Source organism: Brachyistius frenatus, unplaced genomic scaffold (genome assembly GCF_029030835.1).
Source record: "Brachyistius frenatus isolate BFR_SWC_R1_liver_20210118 unplaced genomic scaffold, ASM2903083v1 Contig_50, whole genome shotgun sequence".
NCBI classification, from domain to species: Eukaryota; Metazoa; Chordata; class Actinopteri; family Embiotocidae; genus Brachyistius; species Brachyistius frenatus.
Window position 1 is genome coordinate 1,287,880 of NW_027210649.1, and position 27,209 is coordinate 1,315,088.

Genomic DNA, 27,209 nt, shown 5'->3' on the forward strand with positions numbered 1-27,209 from the left:
TGTTTCACAAACTTCCTTTCTGTAAAGGGGGGAAGTGATACCCAGATGTTGTCCATATGCCGTTCCAGTACTGGCTGATTACATAATTCTCCGTTTGTATTTCATTGTGCAACATCCGCTTTTAAACAAAAGCAAAAATCTTCGAGGTAAAGTCACACTATTACAGCACAAGAGTAAAAACAATTAAATGAAACATACATTAGATAAAACATGATATTTTATTGGTGCACATTTGTTAGCCTCCCAACCAGACAGTCGCAACAAATCAAAAACTTAAATTCAACATTTTTGCCAGAGGTTTGTTGCATCTTAGAGGATATTCAATATAATGAAATATTACTCTTAAACATTTGGACTCGTCATCTGTGTAAAAAGTACAGATGTTTTATTGATCTGTGTTTTCGTTTCATATATTCTTATATTACAGTTTATTTGCCTTGACTGCAGCTGAACACACAGGCGTAAAAAGTGACAACAATTTAAGTACAGTACAAAACGAGAGCACAATGCAAACAAACGGTCCTTTGTCGTGACAGTGCAGCAGTGTGTTCCTCAGCCAGTTCAGTTCTGTTGAGTCCTGCCACATTTGTTCTTTAAACCTGTTGCGTGTGTGTGTGTGTGTGTGTGTGTGTGTGTGTGTGTGTGTGTGTGTGTGTGTGTGTGTGTGTGTGTGTGTGTGTGTGTGTGTGTGTGTGCGTGTGCGTGTGTGTGTGTTGTGTTTTGGCATTGACAAACAAAAGCATATCATAACGTGTGATAACTTTTTGTCCTCACAACGGATGTAAACACACACCACATAAAAGATTTTACTCTTCTTTTTTTTTTTTTTTTACAGACTTCATATTTTACGTTCTCACACTCTTATTTCAGTTTCACTGATCTCAGTAAGAAATCACGCAGTTCATTTCGTCGGCCAGTTCATCCTCGAAGTGAGAAATCGACTGACTTGCTCCGCGTGCTATCAGGTCGGCAGCAGCGTTCTCCATGTCGCCCAGGGTCATGTGACAGGCTTCAGCGATCTCCCGCTTGGCGAAGCTCACAAACTTGGGGTCCCTTGCGTAGACGCCGAGACCCTCGGAGATCAAGATCTGTTGTTGGCGGGAAGAAAACATGTGTGACAGGATTATTTTGTCTGCTTCTTGTTCGGTCTCCAAACGCATAAAAAACATAAAACATAAAATTCAAGTTTGTTGGTCATTATGTCCAAAGCACAGCGAGTTTTATCAGCTGAAAGACTCATTTTGTTATTCCTTCTGTCACAATGTAAACATTAGAGAGGCTGCAGATGGGTTTAGAGTGCACTTAGAAGAACGAGAGAGATTTTCACATGACTCTCAGCGGTGCACAGATATATGTGACAAAATGTATCAGCTGATATCAGCTTTAAAAATCAATATCATATTTTTACTGATCAAATTTAGCCAATAGTAGAATTGCTTTGTCTTCTGTTAACCTTGTATGAGTTGTATTTACTATAAATGTATGAGCATGGATATTAGAGTTTCTTAAAGGACAGGATCACAGTTTTCTAGTCTGTCTTAAAACAATAGGTGCCAGAACGAACATTGAAGCAGATCTTACTGGTCATTAGGAGCTCCCTTCCTAATGTGCTGGGTGACACAATTTATAGTCTGATTTTGGAGGCAAAAATCCCTTCCAGAGATTCTCTGTATTGGTTATGAGGCCTCATCAGTTATTGTCCTTTCAGTAAAAAACATGTTTTTTTATTGGCTATTGTTTTACAGCTGGGCTCAGACTGCATGATTTATTTGTCTTTCACAATGGTAACTATTTCAGTTGAGGCAACCAGGTCATAAATTCTTTCCGTGTTTGTGTTGGGAGACTGGTACCACGACAAGTATGACCCGGACCAGTCATCGTTCACATTCATGCACGAGTTACTGTGTCGCCTGGGAACATGGTAAAGAAGTTGTCCATCACGGCTACAGAGGCACTGTGTGTGATGCCCTCTGTCATCCTATTGGTTGACATCAAAGAGCAAGTTGAAGGGTATGGCAAATTAGGCAGGTAAAAACAAAGAAATTCGGACATGTTTGAGATTTTTCGTTGGGGTGTCATGTGATGTCCCACATGCCGCATTGTTCTTTCTTTAGTTATGTCACCCTAGAAGGCTTGTTTGTTATTCCCGAAGTTCATTTTGGGCCTGACACTGAAAATGTGTTGGCAACATATAAATATTGGACTGAATTTGTGTCGTCTGAGCCCGGCTGAAGACAGACTTGAAAAATTGTGAACGTATTCTTCAATATGGCTGTAAAATGTCAGCAGATACATGTGTAAAGGTTTTTTTAAATACCGTACATGTACACACTGGTAGCTATTAAAAGTTTCTTATTCACAAAAATATCCCCTGCTCCGTGATTACTCACCGACTCGACCAGACTGTCTGCGCTGCCTTTGTTCACGTAGCCCTGGTTGACGGGAGGCGGCATCCTGACACTGGTGAAGGTCCTGGTCTGACCGGGGTACCAGCCGGGACCCTTTCCTGCTGGAAGGCTGGCAGAGCCGTCGCTCCACAGATGCTGACGGGTACCGGTGGCCTCGTCCACCAGCATCATAGGAGTGTAGAGGAGCTTGCCCCTGCGCCCGGGAGGGGCAATCATTCCTGAAAGAGGAGGGGCGCCAGCTGCTGCCGTGTTCGCCCAGGAGGCAGAAGACATGGAGGACACGCTGCTGGGCCGGGAGTCCAGGCTGTGGTGGGTCTGACAGAGGAGAGCGCAAGGAGATGAGAAACACTCTGTATGAACACTGTCATTTCTGGGAGTGTGTGTGTGTGTGTGTGTGTGTGTGTGTGTGTGTGTGTGTGTGTGTGTGTGTGTGTGTGTGTGTGTGTGTGTGTGTGTGTGTGTGTGTGTGTGTTCCAGTTTTACCTGCAGACGGGATCTGGATGGAGATGTGTTGCCGTGGTAGTTTCCTGGGATGGGGAGGTCATCTACGGTGCTCTGTGGCCTCAGACACTGGAAGTTAAAGGTCGGCTTACGACCTGAAACAACATGCGGGTAGATGTTAGAAAACTGATCTGGGTGCGTGACTTTAACCCTGCGTGGAGAGATTTAGCATTAGCGTGACTGCATTCATCCACTAGGAGGGCCTGAGGGCCAGAAATGACTTTTTGGTCAATTGTGACCCCTTGTTTGTGTTTTGATGGTGTTAACATGAACTGATGAAATATGTGAAGGAGTGTGTTCAATCTAAAATGGGATGTAAAGTTATAATTTCAGCTGATAGTCTACTTTCTTCAGTTGATCAAACTGCAACAAACACAAAGACACACAATTAAAGTTTGATATCCCGGAGCTGTTTCCTGCGTCGCTCTGTTAGTACTCCAACCTTGTGGATGTGTAGTAAAAGTCTACAACTTAAATTCCATAAACATGTGATTTGTAATTATTACCCAGAATCGTTAAAGTAAAGCGTTATTTCTCAGTGAACTTATTGTTCTAGCAGCCTAGAGACTGACGGTTTTAAATCGATAAAAGCCCTGATGGTAAATCCATTCTGGGATAGAATAGGAGTTATTCTCCTCCGAGCTGTTATTATAGAAGTAATCTAATACATATAGGTATGGGATGTGTAAAACACACATCATATAGTCAAAATCAAACATTTTGTTTTGTCTCAACACTTGTAACCATAAAGTATTTGGTAATTTTGTGTGAAAAATTACCTTAACAATGAATTTAGTATATTTCTATTTGTGACGTTTATTTTTCCTGGGACAGAATGATCATTACAACACTAATGTCATGCCAGTTATTAAATGCACAAACATGCCATTTACAGCGTGCTATGTGCAGTGTCTGCTACTTCTAATCTTGTTCCTTCAAGGAAGAAGAAAAAAAAAAACTAAAACTGTGAGTTGTGGTGTAAGTTTCCCACCTCTGGGTATGGCAGGAAGTAGCCGCCTTCTGACGAACTGCGTGCCGTTGTTCTCACTTCCGTTGTAGCCGTTTCCACTGTAACTACCGTCAGCGCTGCCGTTTTCGTGGCTGCCACCAATCATACTTCCGTTACCGTTGGTGCTGAAGACGCTGCCGTTCCCATTGTAGCCTGTGTAGCCATTGCTATCGTAGCCATTGCCGTTGTAGGGAGTGGGACTTGCAGCCACGCTTCCTCCATTCATGTTGGCGTCGGCGTAACCGCGTCTAACGAAGCCATTGGGATCATGGGACTCATAAGGTATCTCCCCAATGCTGCTAGCTCTTTCAAGACTGTGGCCACTGTAGCCATTATCAGGTGGTTGAGGAGACACAGCCTCTGGATATATGTACCTGTGAGATTGATTAGATAGAGGATAAAATCGAATTAGAAGTGGCGATTGGTAGATTCTTCTACTTCAGTGCGAACCAGCGTAACTGTTTCACTCTTGTTTCTGCTCTTTATGCAAAACTAGAGCCTCCTGGCTTCATTTATTACATTTCTACTCCATCTCTCGCCTGACCTTCTTGCATTTTCTTACCCGTCTATTGATGCTAGACTTGCAGCATCTCCTTCATTGTAATAAACCGGCTCAGCTTCTACTCTTGTTTCCACCACTGGAGGTTCTGCAGTGACGACCTCTCCTTCATTTGATACCTCCGGCGGAGGAGGAAGAGGAGAAGGAGGAGGAGATGGAGGAGGTGGCAAATTAGTGACGGGGGCCACTCTGCTGATGAGAACAGGAGACAACAAGTAAGGAAACAACTCATTTAAAGATTACCAATGGGTGAATATACTACAAGTCAGTGACGCACATGATGGGTAGAGGCTCGGACTTCACAGGCTGGTCTGTCACAACGCTGACGCCAGCCAGCTCCGATCCTGGTCTCTGGTGGTCCTGCAAGCCCACTACCTGCTCGGTGATCACGCTGGTGATCTCGGGCTCGGGTTCGACGATGACCTTCGTCTGTTCTACGAGCCTTTCGGGAGGTGGCATCGGTGTGCTGGCGGGCGTGGTGGCGGCTGAGGTTCCACTGTCGAATATCTCGTCAACCATCATCTCTGCCTCTGCGCCCTCCTCGTCCTCCAGGTCACAGGCCATCGCCAGACGCATCTCTGGAGCCAGGTCCTGCAGCGTCCTCAGCCCTTGCTAAGAACACACAAATATACTCAAAAATCGACATAGATTATGTTTGCCAGGTGTTTATGATGATTTTCTGGCACATTTCCAGAAAGAAACTACAAAGTTAAAGTCTCCCGCCATTGAAAAATGATTTGACTGTTTTGATTGTTTCTTTACTTGGAGCTCTTCTCTGCAGAAAGATGCAGAGTTTAACACCAGAAGATCAAACTCTTCATCTGAAGGAGGAATGTTTCTCCGTGATCACCTTAAACCTCTGATGAACAGAAATGATTTTTATTGTGTTACATCACAAATAGTTTAGAAGCCAAACATTATTCTATATGCAGTTTCCTTTTATGCGAGAACACACTGAGACGTCTCAGTTACACTTTTATAACGAAAAAGATAAAAATATTTGAGATATTTCAATGAGGGAGAAGCAGTATATATAACTATAAGAAATTCTAACAAGACAGTTGAACTTTATTGTGGAAAAATCACACCTTTTTATGTCAGAAAGCATTTAGGTTACCTGCAGAGAAGCTGCTCTGTCCTTCTTTTTGGATTTCCTCTCCCTCTCTTTTCTCTTTCGGTACTTTTTGAAATAGTCTTGAATCAAGAAGCTGGCATAAAACTTCCCACATGTCACCTCATCCCCTGAAGGCAAAAGAAAAGTGAGACAAAGAAAACTGATTGTTGGATTTCTTTGGATGATGAGATTTATGAATGTAAATATATAGTTTTTCTTGTTTTTGAAAACAAAAGCTTCATTCAATACGTAGAGCGATTTAGGTTTTCTTTACTTTTCATATCAGTGTCAGTAGACAGCTATGTGATTTTGTGGCGTACCTCTAGGGGGAGGAATGACTTCATCGATGAGTTTAGGCTTCGTGCGTTTCCAGAGCTTCTTAATAATCACCTTCAGCTCTTCATTCTGCTGGTCGATGGGGCCTGAGAGGAGCACAAAAAAACAGATCTTTTAATCATAACAACCTTATATCACTGACTCAGGACGTCTCCTACAAGTACAATGAGCTTTCAGGTGTTTTTTGTTTATGTAGAAGGTCTAACCTTCAGTCTTGATCTTGAGTGAGGTTCGCACAAGAGCAAACAGAGTGGCGCTGAAGGTGACTGTCCCATCATGGTGAAGTGGGACATTCATCGCAACCAGTCTCTGAGAGGAAGAGATTCATTCAATTTAGTTCTATTTGATTTAAAGTGGAAAAATCACCATGCTACATGGTCCTCAAAACATTTTACAAATGCCAAAGAACATACAGCAAGCACATAAAAAATAAAAAAAAAAAAACATTAAAAACATAAATGTTAAAGAAATGCAGCAAACCTAGGCCTATAATAAATTAACGATGGGATGGTTCAGAGTCACCTGAGACAGCCCAAACTATAAGACTTGTGAAAAAGGAAAGTTTTAAGTCTAATCTTGAAATAAGAAAGGGTTTCTGCCTCCATAACCCAAACTGGGAGCTGGTTCCACAGCAGATGAGCCTAAAAGCTAAAAGCTCTGCCTCCCACTCTACTTATGGAAACTCTGGGGACCACAAGTCAGCCTGCACTCTGAGAGTAAAGCGCTCTATAAGGATAATATTGTACATATTGTACAGGTCTTTCAGATATAATAAAGCGTGGTCATTAGGAGTTTTATTATCTAAGGTAAAGGATTTAAAATTGTATTCTTGACCTCACAGGGAGCCAATAAAGAGCAGCTCATATGAAAGAAATATGATCTCCTCTACAAACTCTCGTCATTACTCTTGCTGCAGCATTTTGGATCAACTCAAGGCTTTCCAGAGAGTTATTGAGACACACTGTTATAAAGGAATTAGAGTAGTCCAGCCTGGGTGTAACAAATGCATGGATTCATTTTTCAGCATCGCGCTGAGTCAGGATGTTCTTGATTTTGACAGATGAAAAAGGGCAGTCCTACAGACTTCCAAGTTAAAGTACAAATCCTGTTTAAAAATAACTCCAAGACTCTTCCCAGTAGCGGTGGAGGCCGAGGCGATGCATCCAGGGTAACCACTTGGTTTGAAAATGAGTTCAATAACTTGACTTTAGAAGTATAAAATTACAGGTCATTCAGGACTTTATGTCTTTTAGATGTCATTGAAGTTTGACTTACTGATTTGTTTAATCTGGTTTCATAAATAAATAAAGCTGGGTGTCATCTGCATAGCGATGGAAATTGGCGAAGGGTAGCATGTATAACGTAAAAAGGAGTGGACCTAGCACAGAACCTTGAGGAACTCCACAACTGAAGATGAGGCAGAATTCAGACCTAACTGTTTATTTGAGTGGTGTGCAGTACTATGCAGTATGTGTTCACTTACTTTGCAAGCAACACGATGAGGACAGAGTTTTCCAAAACCAAGAGGTGGCTGAATCCTGCGCAACATCGTGACCACATCAATGTGCTTTATACGACCGCTGTAGGACGCACACAAACACAGAACTGATAAGACAGAGAAGTTTATTGTGGAAACAGTGAGCGGGGACAGGGGCAACGAAGCCTCAGGATAAGTGGAAGGGGATGATGAGTCTTACGTGGCCTCTGGATCGTAGTCAGACCAAACCCGCTTAAATTCATCCAGGTGGTGAGTACCGAGCACGGTCCAGTCTCTTGTCAGATATTCAAAGTTGTCCATGATGACAGCAATGAACAAGTTGATAATCTGGGAGAACAGAGATACTTTGAAAATACTGTATCTATTAAACTATTGTGTACTAGTATAGCTACAAATTAATTGAAGTCAATAGAAGTAGTCACATTTGTTTCTGTACAATCAATAAATCTGACAGTATATCACATTACTGTGTAGCTGTTTGCTTCTAGATGCATTTGTTAATGATATTGATATTTTCATATAGAGGGAAGCATGTCAGCCCACTTGATTCTGTGAATACAGCAAAACCCAGCAGGAAACAGGGGTCCTACTCTATTTGAGCTATTTTAGCTCTGCTAAAGGTCGAAGACCACACACAGACTGATGGATGTCAGCTGTCCACAAGTGAGGAAACCATAGAAGGAATTTAAGATGCACACACACACACACACACACACACACACACACACACACACACACACACACACACACACACACACACACACACACACACACACACACACACACACACACACACACACACACACACACACACACGCACGCACACTAATCCATTATCACGCTCAAATTTAGATAAATAGATTAGATAGATTTTACTTTCCCACAGTGGGGAAATGTATTTCTTGCTTTTATATTGACATTATTGTTTTTGTTTCCCTTATTTTTATGTAGCAACATTATTTATGTATGTAAACTTTGTGTTTTCTATAATTTTGTGAACTTTTAACATGATCTTGGTGGAGGCTTCAAATAATCTTTTGCCTCTCCCTGCACTGTATAGAATTTGTTATCTTTGTAAATTTTTTGTTAGTCCCCCGACACCTCAACCTGGTGCCCTAGAACTAATCTCCTCAACAGCCACACCCACCACCCCTGTTTTACCTGCTTTACATCTCGTCTAATAGTTTGCAACATAGTTTGCCAACATTAACTTTGCTTAAAGCCACAAGTTCATACCTGCTATACGTGAACACCGCTCCTGTTCCTTCTCCACCAAATCTAAAGACTACCCTGCTAGTGTGACTTTTGCTGACATACTTTGCCAACGTTCTCTTTGCTCAGGTTTAAAGTCACCTTCGTTTGACCCATTTAATATCTTAAAATAGCGCTGAGATTGGGGAACTGTTACCAAAATATTTGCACCCTTTTAAACGAGGATTTGGTGATTTGGTTCTTCTGCTGTCTGGATTAATCAAATCCACTGATGGGAGTTCACTGAAGAGCTGGAAACTGGAGACGACAGGGTAAGCTTTTAAAACTGCTGCTACGCTGCTGTTGTAATACTATCCTCTCTACTTTCATCTGACTGTTATCCCACTGGACCTGATAGTCTGTAAAACACGAGTTTGAATTAATTATACCTAGATCTAATTTGGAGTCGGGAGGCTGTGTACAAAACGAGGGAAAGTGTTTTACTGAGAATGAAGTGATTAAAAAAAAAAAAAAAAGAATCAGCCTGTATCCTGCGAGGCTTCACTCACCAGGTAAGCACAGAGCATGAAGAAGCTGATGAAGTAAATGTAGGACAAGTTGCTACCACAAGTGAACTCTTCACCGGGCTCAGTGTCGGATTCTGGGTCACAGCGTCTGCCGGGCAAAGCTGCCAACATGACCTCCTGCCACTGCTCCCCTGTGGCACATCTACAAGGAGACGGAGACGAGGACACATTTTTATTCATCCTTTACTTTTACATTGACCTTTTAAATCTTGTTTGAAAGAAGAAGTGTGAATTTAATTTAATTTCCTGACTGCAAGAAATTTTGTTGAATTTGATTTGCTCGTATCAAATTCAGCATAATAAAAGCTCTTAATAAGACCATCATAAATAAAGGTGTAGAAAGAAGAGTCTTATAAGTGTTTTAAAAACAAGGTTAGCATATGTCTGATTCTGGAATAAAAGGACTCACCTAAAAAGTACAAGAACAGCATTGAAGAAAGTCTGAAAGTTGCAGTTTCTGTTGATGTGTGTGTTGTCATCAACGGCCACCTTCCCAAATGACTAAAAGAAAAACAGAGGATCTCTTTGATAACAATTGATTTATTATTTATTAGCAACTTGGATTAATTATAGTTAGTGAAACATAAATGGCAAGTTCTTATTAAAACTCTCCACTTTTAGAAGAAAGACTCACCTGCATGCCGATCACAGCATAGATGAAAAAGATCATAGCGATGAGGAGGCCAACATAAGGTAAGGCCTGAGAAGATAACAGTCATGATTATATGATTATAGAAAAGTGTCAGGACAACACACTGTAGTCAACTCTTTGCATTATATGGATGTTTTTGTTCTTTGCGGCACTGACCTGGAGCGACTTAACAAAAGTCCAGAGAAGAGTTCGAATGCCTTCTCCTTTGCTGAGCAGCTTCACCAACCTCAACACTCGGAATAAACGGAAGAACGTGATCGACACTTTTCCACTTTCTCCTTTCCCACCACCCTGGAAAGAAAGTAAGTGGACACAGACAGGTACATAAAAACCTTTGACACATATATAACAAAGAGAGTAATCTGAGAACACAAATATGACATTAGATGAAGTGCTTTTGAGAATATCTCAATCCTTAAGTATGTTCCAGTGTTGGTGTTGAGCTCTCACCTCACCGTGGCCGCCTCCTCCCTGGATCAATATTTTAGGTGGTCAACATCGGGCAGAGACACCATGTAGGAGGAAAGAAAAGAAAAAACATCAAACACAAGTGGTTTCATTTTTTTAGAGTAAGGAATGTTGTCAAATCATTTTAACAAGCAAATAACAAGCATGCTGTGGAGCCTTAATATAGGAAATACTGAGGTAATGAGTCCTCATCAGTTTGTATATTTCATAGTGTATTCATTCAGCTAACTACTATATATACAGAATATTTTGTGTCATATTGCTTTGAAGTTGTCCCTACACTGCCATGTGGAATACAAATGTTGGTTTAAAAATCAACTTTAATTATATTAATTTGAATAATTCTGGAATCAGCCTAATAAATATCACATATTAGTTGACTGGTAAAACTTCCAAAAAGCACAGATGAGGTAACTTCAGTGTCATTTATGGAAGCTTTGGCACTGATGGCAGTAATAGTTTTCATTCTGGCACCTGACTTAATATTATAGTTAAATGATTGTTGTTGGTAAATAGAATGAGAAGCAACCTGAGCTACTCGCTTCATAAGATTTATTTCATGTCAAAACTCATTGCCGACTTTGACTCAGTAAAGAGAGTGTCACTATAGACTCAAACCTGTGAGTGTAGTTTTACAAAATTTGTTTGATTTGCTGTAAAACAAAAAAGATAAGTGATGAATTTCTTCTGTTTTTTTTTTTCTTTTTCTTTTTCTACAAGCAGTGGAGTATGAAGCAATAGAGCAGTGATTCCCAATCTGTGGTACGTGTACCACTGGTGGTACGCGACACTCCACCTGGTGGTGCTCAAGAGCCTTTCTGAGAGGCCTCACAATTACACTCCAACTGAACCAAGTCCCATACAACATACAACATACACATTTCTTTTGTTGGCTTTTGGAAATTAAACTTACACTAAACTCAGAGACCGCAATGTCCAGCACGCTCCCAACGACGATCAACGCATCAAATGAATTCCACGGATCGATGAAATAGTGCTGCACAGATGAAAAAAGGAAACTGAGAGTCAACAACAGACAGTGGAGGAGCTGCGGCAAATGTTATTCTCAAAGGTAAACGAGGGGAATCCTCACATGAACCCGCAGAGCCAATAACTTGATACACATCTCTATGGTGAAGACCACAGTGAAGATCATGTTGAGGATGTCCATGACGGAGGTGAAGAGTTTCGACTGCTCGTAATGCTGAGAGAGAAACGACAACACGACAGTATAACGACACTGAAACAAGCTGACTGTATCTGTATTTAATGAGCGAGGCGTGTGAAATGTTACCTGGATAGCCAGAGTGAGGGTGTTCCCCAGAATCAGGACAAACATGACGTACTCAAACTGGCTGGAGTTGATGATTTTCCAGAATTTGAGTTGGGACGGGTTTTTGGGGATGTAAATCTTTATAGGTTGAGCTTTCAGAGCGTAGTACACACACTGACGCTGGGCAGGGCGAAAAGAAGAGACCAAACATTGTTCAGTTTTAAACAAATTCACTGCACATTTAACTGCATTCAAACCTAAACTAAAATTATAAATCAAGGTCTTGTGAAACTACTAACTTGATTTTTGTTGAGTTCACAGTTTTTGAACTCGGATTCTCCTTGCTCTCGAAATGTGATGATGACGAAACCCACAAATATGTTCATCATGAAGAAGGCGATGATGATGATGTAGATAATGAAAAAGATGGAGATTTCTACTCGGTAGTTGTAAATAGGTCCTCGGTTTATGGCATTGGCATCCACCGCCCGGTACAGGAGCCTTTATTAATGAAAAATAATAATTAAAAGATAAATAACAAGAAGGTGAGGACATGATTCTTGGGCAAACATTGATTTAATTTAGTGTGTTTTAATGCGTCACACATTTTTTCATAGACATTAAATTGTGCCCCAAAATTTTGAAATTTTAAATATTTACTTCACCAAAAATAGAGCTAAAATACAACTCAACTTTCTTGCTGTAAGGCAACAGACAAACAATGTAAAGTTAATACTCACTGTGGCCAGCCTTCAAACGTTGACACAGTGAATAAAGCCAACATGCCCTGCAGCACGTTGTCAAAGTTGAAATCACTGTTTTCCCAAATGCGCTCTCTAACCATGGGGTGGTTCATATCCCCGTCTTTGTAGACAACAAACACCCCCCTGAAATTAGACGCACACACACCTTTATTGAAATAAACAGCCTGTTAAGAGATTGTCAGGAGCTTTATATCTTTTAAGGAAAGAGCACTGACTTGCACTCCACCGGAGTGTGTTTGGCCTCATCGGTGCAGCTGTAGAATCGGCCCTGTGACATCAAACACAGAGAAGGTATGCCATTAAAAACACTCGCTTCCTGTTTAAAAACAGAAAGGACATAAATAATAAGGCTGAGAGTGTGTGTACCTTGAAGAGCTGCACTCCAATACAAGCAAACATGAACTGAAGGAGCGTTGTGACGATCAGGATGTTGCCGATGGTGCGGATCGCCACAAACACACACTGCACCACATTCTGTGAGCACACAAACAAGAAAATAAATGTGTTTGAAAAGCAACAAAATTTACTTCATATACACACAATAAATAGAAAATGCTCAATATAAAATAAGAAATAAAGACAGACGGGCAGAAACAACATGGAGCACAGCTGTTTACCTTTAGTCCCTTGGCTCTGTTGATGGCTCGAAGAGGCCTGAGCACTCGAAGCACTCTGAGAATCTTCACCACCGAGATCGCACTTGAGCTGAAAGCAACAAAGCAAAGAATTTAGAAAACTGGTGACAACTTTTTTTTTAACCAATAATAAAAAAAAAAGAGATTGAATGTAAAAGTTTAAAACCACAGTTGAAAAATAAAATATCTTTTCTCAAATCTCTTCTTCAGATTGCAGCTGATTTTTCTGTCAAAATAAAACAGTGTGCAGTTTGTGTTACAGGTTTCTACTCACTGTAGAAAGAAAGACGCGAGGGACACGCCTACAACCAGCAGGTCGAGAAGGTTGAAGGCGTTTCTGCAGAAGGAGCCGGTGTGCAGAACAGCTCCGTAGACTGTCATCTAGACACCAGTGAGGAGGAGAAGTTAGAAACCAGCTGCCATCTATTTCTGAAATATACCCTTTCCACTCTTATTTTGACACTTGCAGCCACTGCAGCTGTTACCTTCAGTACGATCTCCACAGTGAAAACCGAAGTGAATACATAATCGGCGTATCCCAGCACCTGAGGAGGACAAGAGTTAGATCGGCTTTCAGTCTTGTTAATCGTGATTTAATATTATGCAAACACGAGGGGGAATATGACAGCACGTTGGTGAAGCTCCGTCTTACAATGTTCCTGAATGAGTGGGATTTGATGGGATCCTCAGCAGCCAGGGAGATACTACTGAGGATGATGAAGATGAGGATGAAGTTGGTGAAGTAGGGGTGATGGATGAGGTTGTGGCAGGCGACTCGTAAACTGAAGAATGAAGAACGGGAAGGAAATTACATGCATCGCATCGCTGCGCAAACATTTCGTGGGTTAATGTTGCTTCGTCTCAAATTACCAGTTTTTCTTTCCGAGGATGAAGAAGGAGCTTCCATCAGGTATCGGTATGATCTTTTCTTTGGGCCCGGAGAACTCTGGCTTTAATGGAGCAACTCCTACAATACAGAGTAAACAAGAAAAGGCCGTTTTTAATCAGTCTTAATCGGTTCAGCGAATGTTTCTCCTGTGGGACAGGATGTCTATCACACTCACCCTCCAGTCCCTCGATGGCTCTCAGCTCCTCATTGTCCTGCCAGTCATCCTCATCGTTCTACACTCGAGACAAAACATCAGCTGTTGGAACTAATTTCCCTCTAATAATATCCAATAGAGTGTACAAAAAAAGATTGAAAATGTCTCTACCCCTGCGTCTTCATCTTCTTTCTCTTCATCCTCATCCCATTCTTCTTCATCTTCCTTTTTCTCCCTGAATAAATAAATGTGCGCTGGTGTTTAGCTTCAAACAACATTTTGATGGTAGTTAATGTCATGCAAATGTAGTAGAAAAAAACCCATTAAGTCAGTTATACATGTGTGTGATGCTGCTGCTCTCCATCACCTTTCCTTTTCAGTGTCAAACTTACTCGACTTTTTTCTCTCCGCCACCTCCTGCCAAGTTGTCCACGGCGATAGCCAAGAAGACGTTGAGCAGGATGTCTGATCACAAAGTTAAGGAGTCACATTTGTTTACTTTTGGTGTTGTGATGTTCAGACTGCGGTGGGATCAGAAACGAGCGTGCAAACACTGTGGATGATGTATTGATCACTTAATGCAAAAGGATACAGTTACCGCAGACAAAGAGGATGACGAAGTAAATGCACACCACCATGTTAGGGAAGATGGGCCCTCCGTACGCCATGATGCCGTCGTACATCACAGCGTTCCAGTCCTCTCCGGTGAGGATCTGAGAGAAGAACACATCCAAGAGGAACAAGAGGAGACAAACGATTAGACAAACAGAGGGACAGACAAAGTAGTGAGGAAAGCAGTGAGAGATTTTGAAGATGTAAATCACCTGGAAGCACGTGAGCAGAGCCTGAGGGAACGAGTCAAAGGTGCTTCTCTTCATCTGAGTCTCGTCGAAGTTGAACTTGCCTCCGAACAACTGCATACCAAGCAGGGCGAAGATGATGAGGAAGAGGAAGAGCAGCAGCAGAAGGGAGCAGATAGCTTTCATGGAGTTGAGCAGTGAATTGACCAGATCGGACAGAGCGGCCCAGTGTCTGGAAAAGACAAGACAGCATGACAAATGAAGACGGATCTAAATTAGTGGCTCCCTTCCGCACGTAGAGCTCTCGTGGAAATTACCGAGTCATCTTAAATATCCTGAGAAGTCGGATGCAGCGCAGCACAGAGATGCCGATGGGCGGGATGACCTCCATCTCCACGAGCATCGTCTCCAGAATGCCACCGCACACCACAAAGCAGTCAAAGCGGTTGAACAGCGCCATGAAATAGATCTGCAGACCGAAGGCGTACATCTTCATCAGCATCTCCAGAGTGAAGAGCAGCAGCAGGATCTTATTGGCGCGCTCTAAGGGACAAAGAGGATGTGGAGACATGTTTTTGTTTTTCTCCAGGGATTACTTCTGAATGGTTTGAATCAAAAATAACTATAAATGTTAAGATATAAAAAAAAAAATTAAAAAAAAAAAGGGGGAAGAGGGTTTTCTATTACCTTGCATCTCTGTGAGCCATTTTGGCTGTCCGTAGTGCTCAGAGGCGCTGGCCACTGTGTTGAGAAACACCAACAGAAGCACCAACCAGTAGAAGTTGGTGGTTTTGACTGCGACACGGCAGTTCTTCCTCATGGTATGGTTCAGCTGGCACAACTGGTCACTGAAGAGAGGGTAGAAAAAGTAGATGTTTAGTAGATTAAATGCAGAACTGAATCTGGAGGAAAATGTTTTAGCAGTGGATACAATTCTCAGACCAATTTTGACATGTTTTGATGTTGCCAGGATTCAATTCATGTCAAAACATTAGTATAATAGTGACATAATATAATATAATACAGTTCATTTTAATGTAAGCATTAAAAAAAAATTAATCACAACCTAAGATGTCTGATTAGAAACCAAAACTTTTTGACACAAGCAAAATTCTCATCTGTGACCAAAACCAACAAAACGGAGAGAATTTGTTTGCAATCCAAATAATATTATTCTCAGTCATTACATCTTTACTTACAAACTTGATTTTTAATTGCAGTGAGAAATTGGCTCTCAAGACATGAAAGTAGCTTCATGGAGGCTCAGCCCATGTTGCACTTCTCAATGATGATTCTTCTTAAACTTATTAAGTCACAAAGTGAATCATGTCGATTTCTGGTCTTAAAGAAACACGATATTTTGACATAAATTTACCTTACATATAACTTTTTTATTTTACTATATTAGCTGGAAAACAAGACTGCGTTCTATCATATGACATGTATGATTGACACAGTCAAATGCCATAGATGATATGATGCCATAATGTATTGTTATGCCCCAAACTAGTTTAAAAAAAAAAAAAAAATTATGCACATTTTATGTGTTATAATACAATTCTTACCAGAAGCTGTTGGCCATCATCTTTGCCCTATAAGAACACGAGAGAAAGATTTTAATATAATGACACTTTCCCTCTGTGTGGTGATGATTAATTACAACAACGCTGATGTTTCTGTGTTGCCTTACATGAGGGACGCGCAGAAGCCGCTGTCATCATCCAGGTACGCTATGTCATCATCTGAGTCTGACTCTGTTGAACACACGTAAGTACTGAGTGTTAAAGATGATCAAATATCATAAACATAATAACAGACAGGGACAGCTTGTCGTACCTCCTTCCTCACTGTGTTTGTACCAGCCAAACTTCTTCATCATCTTTTTCTTTGCAATTGCAGCACCTTCAAAGACACACAGAGGAAGATTGTAAAAATGTGACACTACAAAGGGGAAATGTTTGGTTATGAGAGTGTGTATGTTAGTGTAAACATGCATTTAACTAACGTTTGTTTCCTTCTTCATCCACGTCCTCGGCCTCGATGAGCCAGTCCATGTAGCCGATCATGTCTTCCTCCATCTGCTTGCTCTCCTGTGCCTTCTGCAGCTCACCACGCGCCACCGCCTTCTCTCTTTCCTTAGAGAACTCTCTGTGCACATAAATACATGCACAAACTCAGGAAAACCATAAACACATAGTATTCGGACATATAGGACATATAGTATTTGATGGATTCAGTTCGACACAGCTTCTTTGTTTCATCATAACGCAACAAATCTAAAGACAGTTGCGGTGCAGCAACTTCTCACCCGCTCAACACACCCAATACGAGATTGATGATGAAAAATGATCCAAAGATGACCAGGGAAACAAAGTAAACCCACGGTATCTCGTAGCCGATGGCATCATTCATCTGCACAGAGGGACAGACAGGTAAAAATAAGTATTGATCAGCAATCAACAATCACAAGATGAAGATATGGATGTGTGGAAACTGTGGAGGATCCAGGAACGTGTGTGTGTGTGTGTGTGTGTGTGTGTGTGTGTGTGTGTGTGTGTGTGTGTGTGTGTGTGTGTGTGTGTGTGTGTGTGTGTGTGTGTGTGTGTGTGTGTGTGTGTGTGTGTGTGTGTGTGTGTGTGTGTGTGTGTGTGTGTACCCAGTAGAGCACATCTGTCCAACCCTCCATAGTGATGCACTGGAAAACTGTCAGCATGGCAAAGAAAATGTTGTCAAAGTTCGTGATCCCGCCGTTGGGGCCCTCCCACTTGCCCCTGCACTCGGTCCCGTTGGTGACACAGAAGCGCCCGTTCCCAGCAAAGGCACAAGGTGACGGGTCGTCCTCCACCATGAGACCTGGAGAGGAAAACAGCGGGAGACCCGACAAGCATTGAGTCCACACGTCTGTGAAGTATGGACAACACATTAAAACCAGCTGAGGAGGACGGAGACCTGAGGTCGCAAAGTAGCACGTCTTGTGCATCCTGCCGATGAACAGCTCCAAGCCGATGATGGCGTAGATGATGATGACAAACATGACCAGCATACCGATGTGGAGAAGAGGGACCATGGCTTTCATGATGGAGTTCAACACAATTTGTAAACCTGGCAAAGGCAAACACACACTTGTTAATTAATGCACATCGGAGGACACACAGGAACACACATGCAAAGACTGCAGTCAACGCACTCGGGACTCCAGAAACAAGTCGGAGCGGTCGTAACACCCTGAACGCTCGGAGAGCTTTGACATCCAGGCCTCCAGGTTTTCCTGCAGCGTGATGGGCCTCTCCTGGCTTATGATCCGTCATGCCTTCTGCCATCACACTGAACAACCTGCGAAGAGGCAGAAAGTAGCAGTTAACATCTTATTAATGATTGTACATACGTAGATAGAAACTGTAACAACATGAAGCACTAAAATACCCGACGATGACGATGACGAAGTCAAGCAAGTTCCATCCGCTGCGTATGTAAGCGCTGGGGTGCATGACTAAGCCGTAGGCGAGAATTTTAGTGAAGGTCTCGATGGTGAAGATGACGAGAAAGACGTACTCAACTTGTTCCTGACAACGACAGAAGAGGTAAAATAAAGATGGTTAGATAAAATTGGAATAACCTTTTTTAGTCGGTGAGTGCATCTGAAAGAAAAACAAATACAGAAGAATACAGAATAAAATGCCAAGTTATTTTTGGAGTATAATGTTGAAATTTGGAAACTGTTATTGCAATTCATCACACATACAGTGTTAGGAAGGTTATTCTTCCAATGTAAGGGGTTACAGATTACTAGTTACTTTATTAAAAATGTAAGAGCTAACTTTTTGAATGACTTTAACAAACTAACTTATTACATTTGATTACTTCTATAACAAATGTTTGAAACTGGTCAATAAAGCTGAAAAGTCCTGAAATATAAATTTAAACTAACACATGTAAACCTCTCAACAGAACTCAACACTTATTACTGTCAAACTTTAATTAAAACTTCTTCAATATAACTTAAATTACGACTGGAATGATTTGATTTTCAAGCACAACCACTGAAACAATTCACAAGTGTCGATCACAACTGACTGCATCAGAAGAACTGGAACGGGAACCAATCAAAAACAAGGCAAAAAATTTCAGCACATACTGCCAAATAAATGGAGCCCGTCTGAACGTAGCCAGGAGGGAAGATGCAAAGCAACACAATAAACATTATATTCTACATATAAACTTATTACCAAAAAGAAAATAATCAAATGTAACCCCTAAGAAATCACCAACATTTTGAATATCACCTGGAATTTTTAATTGCATATTTTCTTCAGTAACTGTAATGATTACAAATTGCACATCAACGGACTTTTTTTGGTCCATGGAAAAAAAAGTGCCGTGTCATAAAGAGTTTATATCTGTGGCTTCTTAACCTCGTAACCCACTGCCTACCACAAGCTTAAGTCTGTCATCAGATCCCGTCTCTGTAACCTTCAGCTTTAATGCTTCTGATCACTGTCACTTGGACTTTACCTGAGGCTGACACTATAATCCAGGAATGACGTGGTTTAATATAAGACGACTGGTCTTCACAAAATCAGGGACACTCTCCCAAACCTGATCCAAAAATTATAATAATAACTGATATTAAGTCCCTGTGAGGAAGAAACCCTAAAGTGACAGATTACCTCCTCTTGGAAATCCAATAAAGAGATCTACTAATATCCATCCTGCTCTAACTCTGTGTGTGTGTGTGTGTGTGTGTGTGTGTGTGTGTGTGTGTGTGTGTGTGTGTGTGTGTGTGTGTGTGTGTGTGTGTGTGTGTGTGTGTGTGTGTGTGTGTGTGTGTGTGTGTGTGTGTGTGTGTGTGTGTGTCCGCTACTCTTTTTACTGCACTCACCTAAACTCAAATATGTAATGACTTGTACTTTCTTTAAACCATTTAAATATGATTTCAAACAATGCAATAACAGCAAAAACAACATATTCTTGTATATATTTTATAAATATATGAATCTATTTTTTTCAGTCATGTCACTGATATTTTCAAAATATGACTAATTTTCAAGTTGTCCATGTAATTTGTAATTTCCGAAAGAATAAAGGTCATAAAAAGAGAGAGAAAGACAGAGAGAAAGAGGGAGAGGAATGGAGAGGAAGGGAGGTGAGACAGATGGTTGGTGTTTAAATCAGTCATGATCCCTGGCAGGGTCATCTGGCCAAGGTCACAGCCCCACTTTTCCCCTCTAATACCATAACCACCCACCAGAAAACCCACCTACCTCCTCACTAATTGTGCATTCCTTTTTCAGAAAATACCCACTTTCCTCTTCTTTACAAACCCATTTAACCGGCCATGTCCTGCACTTTTATTACAAATTGCGCACATTTCTAATAGTTCCCTCAAATATTTCAAAGAACCCCAAAATGAAAATGATTTAAGGAAAAAAACAAGAGGAGACGTTCTTGGTGAAAGTTAAGCCCTGGAAACCAGAAAGTGTAAAAGAAGCTTAGCTGTAGTTCATGAGGAGTGAGATCGTGTTCACCTTGATAGATTTTCAAAGACTAAAGAGCTCTTCAGAGGTCTGACAGAGAACGACGTGTTTGATCAAAGCACCGGCATCTGTTTGAAGTGCTGTGCGAGTTTCTCCATGTTGTAAGACCTTTCTTCAAACGCCCGTTTTTCTTGCATGTTCTCCAGCTATAGGGTCTCCACATCTACTTGACTGTCTAAAACTACAGTCAGGTATATATGGGTGTAGGTAAGAATACTTTGGTCAATCACACAAATTAAGGAAGAGAAGGCATCCCTCAGAGGCAAAAAAATACTTGTTCCTCATGTGCAAATTACAAATATTTACTGTTCCCGTGTAGTATCTAGTTGTGTTTTCACTTATCGGGCAACACATTGGTGAAGTAAAGATTTTTTTTTCCAGTAAGTCCGACAGTGTTAACCTGTTTTATTAAAATTCCTGTGTACTAAACTTCTGTTTGACCCACACTATCTTCCGTAAATAGTTGGGCAGACCATGTAATGTTTTCTTAAATTATGTATAAAGAAGTTAGGCGACATCTGTCGACAGGAAACTCACTAGTTGGTGATTGGTAGCGTTGGAATCATCATCTGGGTACGGCTTGGTGACGCCCATGGCCACGCAGTTGGCAAAAATGGCAAGCAGGATGAAAATATCAAAGGGCTTGAAGATTGGAGTTAAGGTTACTAAAGATCTTTTGAATGCAGCATAAAAAAAAAACACCTACATATCAACATATTCATATTCACATTCAATTCATTTGTATCTAATGAAGGATTATGTGTGTAAACATACATCACATGCCACCAACTCAGAAAAAGGATATTTCCACTCCACGAGGGCCAGCGCTGCCATTCGGATGGGGTTGCTCAGTGTGAGGCAGCAAAGAGCTCGGGGGGCCCTGAGAGCAGACTTGTTGGCCTGCATCGCCTTCTTGGCCCCCCCCCCTCGTTTCCTGGACGAGCCAGTGGACCCAAGGGTGTCGGATTTGCCCGCTTCGCCCCCAAGGGGGCCATCTGTCAAAAGAATTTAATAGATAAAACATACAATAATGAGGATATTCTGTGTTTTCAAGGATCCTGAACGTGCAACTCAGTATCGTGGCACAGACAGCGATGGGGGTCGACAAGGTTTGAAACCAAATCTGAGCCATGTTTTTTTCCCCACCCTATCCCCAACCATGTGCTCATTTAATAACCCCAACCACCTGTTTTTGCTAAAAGTAACATTGTCCTGTAAATGAAATGGCTCTAAGCATGCAGCAGGTTTTATTTTCACCCACTACAGGAAAACGTGTAACTTTCACGCCTAGGCAATGCAAAGCGTGGCTATTTCACGTTTGGCTGTAGTGGACCGGTGTGCCCATTTCACACTTTGCCGTGATACCAGGTTGCAACATTAAATATACGGGCATTACATGATGAACAAAAAAATGTAAGGGTTGAATTGTTTTATTCTGAGCATGTAAACACATATTTCACGTAGGGTAATATACACAGGTAGTTCCAATACAGAAGCGAAGTGAATCCATTTAGAGTAATTAAATCCAGTTTAAACCACTTTGTACCCGGTTCTAGTGGATACATTTTCAGCCCTTCATCACATCGGGTTTTTGTTACTTTGATTATCACATGTTATTATCTAACACAATTAGAAGAGGATTGGACACATGGCTGTAGTAGCAGACAGGTATTCTGTCCTGAAGGCCTCATATTGTGAAACCAGAAGTGACCTACTTCTTTATTTGGAGCAGTGTGGCACTTAGCCCAGCACTATCCCCAAGTAGGCCCATGAACACCTGTTGACAAGGCCCTGCACAGACAGTAAGCCTGCGGGTCCCTTTATCAACTCATCCGTGTACAAACCACAGAGGAGCAGCAACAATAAATAAATAAATAAATAAATGAGCAGAGAAGATCTTAAACTGTCTGTCCACGGAGGAAAACTTTGAATATGATGCGAGCTTCGCATTTTCTAACTATGGTAAAAGTGCGTTTGATCGTCATGTCACGTTTACATTTCTCTATGATTTCTATTTGGAATAGTTTTACAGTGCAATAAATCATATCCATTTTCTTATGCATAAATTCACTGTGAGGACACAACGTGCGTATTCTTACTAGTCTAATGCGTAAAAACAGAAGCTCAGAGACATTACCTTTCTTTGCCGCGTCCATGTTCCGCAGTTCGAAATCAATTAAGAAAAACGCGACATCAACTCCTCAGGGGATCTGCGATGAGTAAACGATCACAGATATGAATGTGGCCCCCAAAAGAGAGGATTTTATAGAGGTAAAAATTAAAAAAAAAGAAGGCTCATCGGCAGCCTGTCATTTCATATCCACAAGCAGTGCGCCGGTGCAGCGGAGAGGCTACAGGCCATTATGCCTGCTTGTAGCCTAAAAATCCAATTAAAGCCGCTTTCTGGTAATTTCTCACATCGAGTGAAATAAATATGCAGTTGCTTTTTATCTATGCGGACACATAACAGAGCAGAATATTAAAACAAACGCGTGCCCATATAAGCGGTGGTCAGCCGTCGGGATTAAAGCAGCTGAGCCGTTTAAAAGGATGACAGTGGAAATCGTTCAAGGAGAAGGTGGAGGTGGAGAAACCGTGTGGCTCTGTTGGAATATGACGCAATGTTATGGTTTCAGAAGGGAAGAATATTAAGAAGAAGTAGCGTGAAGATGAAGACAGATAACTGAAAGTTAGAACCCCCTATTTCAGGACCCTGGACAGTAGCAGCCACTCAGTGCAGTACCGCAGGAGCGGCGGAAGGGGGCGCGCGTCCACAGTAAAAACAAAACACGACTGTGATTAAAGGCATTCTACCTGCTTTCATCTTAAATCAGACAAAATCATTCAATAGATCGGGCCATGACAATAACATGACATCAATTCAATTCGTAAACATTTAAAACCTTTATTGTTTTGATGAACATTTGCACAATAAATATATTAAGATAAAAATAAACATTCTCTCTATACAGAGTTAGACAGCAATCCACTGGACCATGTTGCATCCTGTCTGTGCCGCGGAGGGTGCTACTATTTTAAGAAAAGAGAGAGTTTAAAAAGTGCTCGGTCGCTTGATGGATGATGCAGCAATCAAAGTGACAAGGGGTGCATAATAACCGGCTTGCCGTACCATCTAAGTAATTTAAACCATAACTTCTAGAAACTCATCCATATTTTTCAGTGTTGCACACACGATGTGATTTTTGCACATCTAATCTACTATGTAAGACATTAAATATTCAACGAAGGTTTTCAAATTACTAACGCTGCCACACGAGGCAATAACTTATTGAGATGCAAAAGAAGAATGGAATGAGGCTTCGCCGAGCCATTTTGAACACAAACACACAGTTTAGAAGCACTCACAGTCCTTTGCATTGATTTTCACCGCTAACATGTAAACACACATAAATACATATTCGCTGTGGTAAAACCAAGGTTCTCTAATGTCTCAAACGTAATTGTTTTCTTCTACCTTTCTGCCTTGCAGCCATTTAAACACTGGATTCACTGTTTACTGAATCTATGTGTCCGAGTGTAAAATCTTTGGAGGCGTAAAGCAGTGCCGAGACATTCTGGGAATTATATTCACTTGTGGAGAGTTACATGAGAAGATGCAGCCCACGTAGCCCCTCATTAAAAACAACAAATTAATATTTTACACTTCTGTCTTTGAACAGATGAAACTAACAAGATTTAACAAGTACATCAGTGAACCTCAGAGATGCTACTTTTTTTTTTTTTTTTTTGCCTTTGGAGAAAACAAGGCGAGCTGTTTCCCCCCGTTTCCAGTCTTTGTGAGAAGCTCAGCAACAGCTCCATATTTACTGTACAAACATGATAGCTCGATGTTCTTCTTTAACTCTCAGCAACAAAGCGAAAAAAACACATTTCCCAAAACTATTCCTATAATATATAGATGTCGCCTGGATGTTTAATGATCCATTCGCATACAAACACTGACTAATAAATGACTATAACTCTTTTCAGTTGCCCTGAGTTTTAAGTGTAAAGTGCGTCTACCTGACACCCCCTGTGGGGAACCTTCACCTCGTGATCATCCTGATAGCTGCTGTTGGCGCCTCTGGGTTCCCGTTACGCTCTGATTTGACTCACTGTGTACACAGCTGGCCTTACTTCTCACTACTGACCCTTTGGTCCCTGCTGGTCTCCGTCCTTTGGAGGTAACTGACTGGGGTCATCCGCAAAGGGGATAGCTGGGGAAAAACAAGAAAGGAGACACCGCAAATTTTATTTCTCAGGTTTCTGTGTTTCCTGCTCATACATGGTATTAATATAATCAGGACAAAATATATGTTTCTCTTAAGTACACTCAGACTTTTACAAATGGTCTATGTCTGCTTTTTAGTGGGGTAATTCTTCTTCAAGCCATCTCATCCACTTCACAAAAAGATACATCACAGCAGTCTAAGTAATAAAATTAATGATGGCTGAACTATTTATCCGCTTCAGTTTCTGGGTCTTGGTATTATGCCTGCTGGCTCGCTGCCACACAATCATGGCTTACAGGGATACTTGAACAGAGTAAAGCCTTGCTTATAGAACTACTTGCACCTTTTTCCACTATGGGAAGTCAAAATGGTCTATAATGTAAACCAACTGTGCTGCTTTACACACAGGATCTTCCATTCTTATCCCATTAAAGTGTTTTTGGGCTGTTATACCTTATCAGATTTAAGGGTCTGGATGAAAGGTGCTGTATGTTGTTCAAACTGTGAAGACCCTTGAGGGTACTGTATGCAATCATGTGATTCATTGCTTATATAAAATAGAGCCAATAAACCAATAACACACTTTTTGGGCTGATACTGATATTAGGGAGCAAAACATGCCAATATTCATATATGTACGTATTGTATGTATACTTTATATACCGTATATATAAACACAATTCTTTGCATGGATCCCTAAAATGTAGTTATCAAACACTTTTTACAAAACTGTGACGGAAGCACCATATTTCACAGTTTAACGTCCACACCGACGTCAGTGCACTGAAACAGAAAACTTGCCAAGGAATTTAATAATTACGAATAACTATTAAAAAAAAAAAAGAAAAGAAAAACACACAAAAAAGAAGAAGAATTTCTAATTTAGTATCTTTTTCTGCATTATGTTCTGTTAAAAAAAAAAAGTTGTCATATCAGCTAACAAACAGGCCGATTCCTATGTATCTGACAGGCCCATATTGGCTAATAAAATTGTCCGGGCTCTAAAATAAAATAGTGATTCTAGCTACTTTAAAAAAAAAAAAAAAAAGTTCAACTTCACTTACGGTTCTGAAACTGCTGCGCTGTGTATCTGGTTAGCAGAATACCAAAACCCTCAATGATAGCGAGCAAAATTCCTCCCATCATGGCAGAACCCATCATGGTTAATGGTCCACCTGAAAAAAAAAAATATGATTCAGTTAATCACACCAAAGTCATCTAATATGGTCAAGACACACGGGGAGAGAGCGTCTGGGTGCTACGCGGGCTTCCTCTTACTGCGTGCTGCCAGGATGGCTCCAGTCAGGGCGCCGCTCGTTATGGAGTTCCAGGGATCCTCTTTCCCTCTCAGGCGAACTAAACCACAGTCGATGGTGGAGAAGAGCCCCCCCCACACAGCAAAGCTGCCTGCAAATACACCCCGGCGAACGCCACTAACTGAATGCACGGTTTTTGCTCGTAGACAATACAATCATGAATAATTATGTGACACGACCGAGCTACTAATTGTAAACAACTGACGTGAAGAATGCTGCATTGCAGACTGACTCACCGCGACAGATTAAAAGCTTCAGTAAAGGAAACAGATAATGGTGAACGAAACAAGACCTCCTCACCTCCAATCTGTGGAGCTCTTATTCTCACCGAGTTTGCGCTCCCTTTCAGTCTGTGTCCGACGCCCTGAAATATCACAGCACTGTTCAAGTCTGCCTTTAAAAAAAAAAAAAAAAACACACACACAAAAAAAACAAAAACAAAACCACCTGCTGCTGAGCCAGAGAATAAACATCTTTATGTTGTGAACTCACAGCGGGGGCATTGCGGAAGCCCTTGATGGCCTGGAACACCCCTCCTCCGATCGCACCCATCGTGAAAGCACCTCCACAGTCGTCCACTATCCTCCAGGGGCTGCAGGAGGGCATCGGGAAGGGAGGAAGAAATGCAGATATGAGATGGTTAAAAAAAAAAAAAAATAAAAAAATTAAAAAAAATTGACAAGAAGGAGGAAGACAGTTCCAAGAAAATGCAAAACAATGCAGACGCCTGTCATATCTGGATCTGGATGAACAATAGGAAGGAAATGTATCTTATAGCTCACGTGCAACATAAAACACACATAAGGCACATTAAAATAATAATAATAATAATAATAATAATAATAATAAATAAAATGAAAACTCAGGCTAGATTAGATTATCATACCTTCAGCTGTGATATTTCCAATGTGAAATGATGTTAAAGGTTGCACTGTTTGTGCAGAGGACACTTAACAACAGCTTTATGTCTCTATGTCCTCTGAACCTTCCCTGAGTGAGCCGAGTAACCCGCAAAGCCTTTCTACGACAAAACTAAACGTGACATTTAAAAAAAATAATAATAATAATAAAAAAAAATGCAAAGTAGGACCGATGGTTAACTGTTTTTTTTGTGTGTTTTTTTTTAATATACAATGAAAGGCAAATGTTTAAAAAAAATAAAAATAATAATAATAATCTTACCAGGGTTCACGGGCATACTCCTCCATGTTTGTTGTCGCCAAGCGAGCGTCTGACGTCATCAGTGTGCGCGCCCGGTGTGCTGTTTTTTTTTTTTAATATTTGAGAGG

The 27,209-nt window shown here is 41.1% G+C and overlaps 2 protein-coding genes across 3 annotated transcripts; both read right to left on the minus strand.

The window, feature by feature from the left end:
• Window positions 1-720: 720 nt before the first annotated feature.
• LOC138624271 (voltage-dependent L-type calcium channel subunit alpha-1D-like) lies at window positions 721-23,078 on the minus strand. Its single transcript, XM_069704285.1, has 47 exons — window positions 22,510-23,078; window positions 21,159-21,367; window positions 20,910-21,014; window positions 18,262-18,401; window positions 18,026-18,171; window positions 17,788-17,940; window positions 17,495-17,691; window positions 17,147-17,250; window positions 16,844-16,986; window positions 16,675-16,740; window positions 16,529-16,592; window positions 16,404-16,430; window positions 15,526-15,686; window positions 15,156-15,381; window positions 14,863-15,070; window positions 14,631-14,751; window positions 14,431-14,503; window positions 14,210-14,273; window positions 14,060-14,117; window positions 13,866-13,962; window positions 13,607-13,777; window positions 13,481-13,565; window positions 13,270-13,376; window positions 12,978-13,065; window positions 12,727-12,834; window positions 12,576-12,628; window positions 12,337-12,483; window positions 11,896-12,097; window positions 11,618-11,776; window positions 11,417-11,527; window positions 11,237-11,320; window positions 10,306-10,326; window positions 10,012-10,146; window positions 9,838-9,903; window positions 9,613-9,704; window positions 9,186-9,345; window positions 7,625-7,752; window positions 7,411-7,507; window positions 6,134-6,236; window positions 5,912-6,013; window positions 5,595-5,719; window positions 4,755-5,089; window positions 4,481-4,669; window positions 3,901-4,292; window positions 2,892-3,004; window positions 2,391-2,723; window positions 721-1,088 (listed from the first exon to the last, which is right to left on the minus strand). Exons 1-47 carry the CDS (start codon window positions 22,526-22,528, stop codon window positions 882-884), a joined length of 6,294 nt encoding a protein of 2,097 aa, XP_069560386.1. The 5' UTR covers window positions 22,529-23,078; the 3' UTR covers window positions 721-881.
• Window positions 23,079-23,263: 185 nt separating this feature from the next.
• Window positions 23,264-27,187, minus strand: timm17b (translocase of inner mitochondrial membrane 17 homolog B (yeast)). Of its 2 annotated transcripts, none has more exons than XM_069704283.1 (6): window positions 27,103-27,187; window positions 26,413-26,512; window positions 26,221-26,284; window positions 25,883-26,011; window positions 25,669-25,779; window positions 23,264-24,589 (listed from the first exon to the last, which is right to left on the minus strand). In XM_069704283.1, exons 1-6 carry the CDS (start codon window positions 27,159-27,161, stop codon window positions 24,516-24,518), a joined length of 537 nt encoding a protein of 178 aa, XP_069560384.1. In that variant the 5' UTR covers window positions 27,162-27,187; the 3' UTR covers window positions 23,264-24,515. The 2 variants fall into 2 exon arrangements, with proteins under 2 accessions (XP_069560384.1, XP_069560385.1); XM_069704284.1 differs by lacking the exon at window positions 27,103-27,187 and adding an exon at window positions 26,807-26,893.
• Window positions 27,188-27,209: the final 22 nt, after the last annotated feature.